This window comes from Colobus angolensis, unplaced genomic scaffold, assembly GCF_000951035.1.
Source record: "Colobus angolensis palliatus isolate OR3802 unplaced genomic scaffold, Cang.pa_1.0 Scaffold70, whole genome shotgun sequence".
Lineage (NCBI taxonomy): Eukaryota > Metazoa > Chordata > Mammalia > Primates > Cercopithecidae > Colobus > Colobus angolensis.
In genome coordinates this window covers 7225679-7228082 of record NW_012120710.1, presented here as the reverse complement: position 1 = coordinate 7228082, position 2404 = coordinate 7225679, and the positions used below count along the sequence as shown (strand labels likewise).

Below are 2404 nucleotides of genomic sequence, written 5' to 3'. Positions count from 1 at the left end.
AAAAAAAAAAAAAAAAAAAATGAAAGTATTAAATGTCAATAACCAAAATTATTCAGTTATTTCATCTGAGTAGTGTATGACTGGCAGTTACTGTCTTCCTGAGTATTAATAATAGGGTAGAATCTGAAGTGTTAGAAAAATTGCTCAGCTCTTCTGCAATTACTTATTTGTTTATTTGTTTGTTTGTTTGAGGTGGAGTCTCGCTCTGTCACCCAGGTTGGACTGCAGTGGTGTAACCACTGCAATCGCGGCTCACTGCATCCTCCCTCTCCCGGGTTCAAGTGATTCTCCTGCCTCAGCCTCCCCAATAGTTGGGATTACAGGTGTTGCACTGCCATGCCTGGCTCATTTTTTTGTATTTTTAGTAAAGATGGGGTTTCACATGTTGGCCAAGATGATCTTGAACTCCTCACCTCAAATGATCCACCTACCTCAGCCTCCCAAAGTACTGGGATTATAGCCTGGCCTTCTCTGCAATTTGTAAAAAAGAAAAAAAAAATTCTTAAACTACTTTAAGAAATAAAATGTCAATTGTGCTTTCCCAGGACCACATCTGGGATCTTGTGAATATGCAAGAGGCTCTCTTGCCAGTCCCAGGACTTGTGCCTTCTCTTTAGGGCAAAAGTCCAGGAGTCTGGAGCATTGGCACTGACTGAAGACTACTGGCCATGATCAAAGCTTCTAGCAGGGCAACTTCATCTGTTTTACATATTGAACTTTCATATCAGATTTATTTTCAAGAAAGTGGGTATATACTTGTCAACAAATATGTATACATGCACACATTCATTTTGTGAGCAATAAGAAATTCTGGACCCTTAGAGGTCCAAAATATAAATGTATGTCAAATATTTCTTGCATGGACATTTATTCACTTATTTTTATTCCTCCTCCTCCTCCTCTTCTTTTCATTTGAATGCCTGTGGATGAATATGTATCTAGTTTTGGGGAAGGAAAACATCTCTTGGTCTTCTCAGGTTGTAGATATCCTGTGGAGTGATCCCATGGCTCAAGAGGGCTGCAAGGCCAACACTATTCGAGGAGGAGGCTGTTATTTTGGGCCTGATGTGACACAACAGTTGCTACAAAAATACAACCTGCAATTCCTGATCCGTTCACACGAATGCAAACCTGAAGGCTATGAATTCTGTCACAACCGCAAGGTGGGTGCTCCCTCTGCAGCAGCACAGGCTTGTGTGTCAACCGAAGTAGTCCAAAGGGCTCAGGCCTGGATGAGCAAAGGCTCTCAGTTTCTAACAACCTACAGACCTTATATTTGTTACCCACTTGCTCAAAGCAAGTAGGTCCTTTACAGTCGTTTATCCTTGACTCTTACAGCCTCTTTAATACCCAAAAGTTGGATTGAGGCCACTGTCCACCAATAGCCTGAGTGACATGGTCCCGTTTTATGAATGGAAATACAAGGCCTGTGTTTTCCCAGCCACACCTCTATTCTTCAGGTCTTGTGGCTCACTGTCACATGTCTCAAAAAAGCCTGCAGGGTAATTGGATTTCTGCACTGCTCCCCAGGCAGGGATTCAGGATCATTTGTCTTCTCAGGAGCACAATTAACATCCTGACTGATCTTTGGACATCTCCAAATCCTACAATATTTGTCTCTCCTAATACCACTAGGTTATACTGTACAAGTTTCTTTTTTTTTTTTTTTTTTTTGAGATGGAGTCTCGCTCTGTCGCCCAGGCTGGGGTGCAGTGGCCAGATCTCAGCTCACTGCAAGCTCCGCCTCCCGGGTTCACACCATTCTCCTGCCTCAGCCTCCCAAGTAGCTAGGACTATAGGCGCCCACCACCTCGCCCGGCTAGTTTTTTGTATTTTTTAGTACAGACGGGGTTTCACCCTGTTAGCCAGGATGGTCTTGATCTCCTGACCTCGTGATCCGCCCGTCTCGGCCTCCCAAAGTGCTGGGATTATAGGCTTGAGCAACCGCGCCCGGCCTGTACAAGTTTCTTTATTGCAGGACTTCTAAGAACCTTTAGTTTCCTACCACTGTAAATCTTCAGGAAGAGATACAGTATCTAGCATTTCCCAAGGTATTGACTGTGAAAACTTTTTTCATACAGCATCTGAGGAGCCACAACCGTCTGTAGGAAACTCTGCTTTAAGGCACCACATCAACTCTCAGAACTGATTTTCCTGCTCATTGCAATGGCCATCCTGGTTTATCAGCCCCAGTTCGCCTCAAAGTTGAAGCAAATATGGTGTTTTCTATGACCCCTGCTATTTTCAGTTGGGAAAAAAAAATGTGAAGAAGATACATTGTGAAACTATTGGAATTCAAATTTCTATGACTTGAGTCACAACTCTTGCCCTGTTAGCATTGATGACAAGGAAGGAAGGAAGGAAGGAAGGAAGGAAGGAAGGAAGGAAGGAAGGAAGGAAGGGA

The 2404-nt window shown here is 43.4% G+C and overlaps 1 protein-coding gene across 1 annotated transcript in view; it reads left to right on the top strand.

Moving 5' to 3' along the window:
- PPEF2 (protein phosphatase, EF-hand calcium binding domain 2) overlaps positions 1–2404 on the top strand; it is a 33497-nt gene that overhangs the window by 18081 nt on the left and 13012 nt on the right. Inside the window, exon 11 of the mRNA XM_011927244.1 lies at positions 978–1163. Coding sequence (XP_011782634.1) covers positions 978–1163 — 186 coding nt within the window. The remainder of the gene's footprint in view (positions 1–977; positions 1164–2404) is intronic.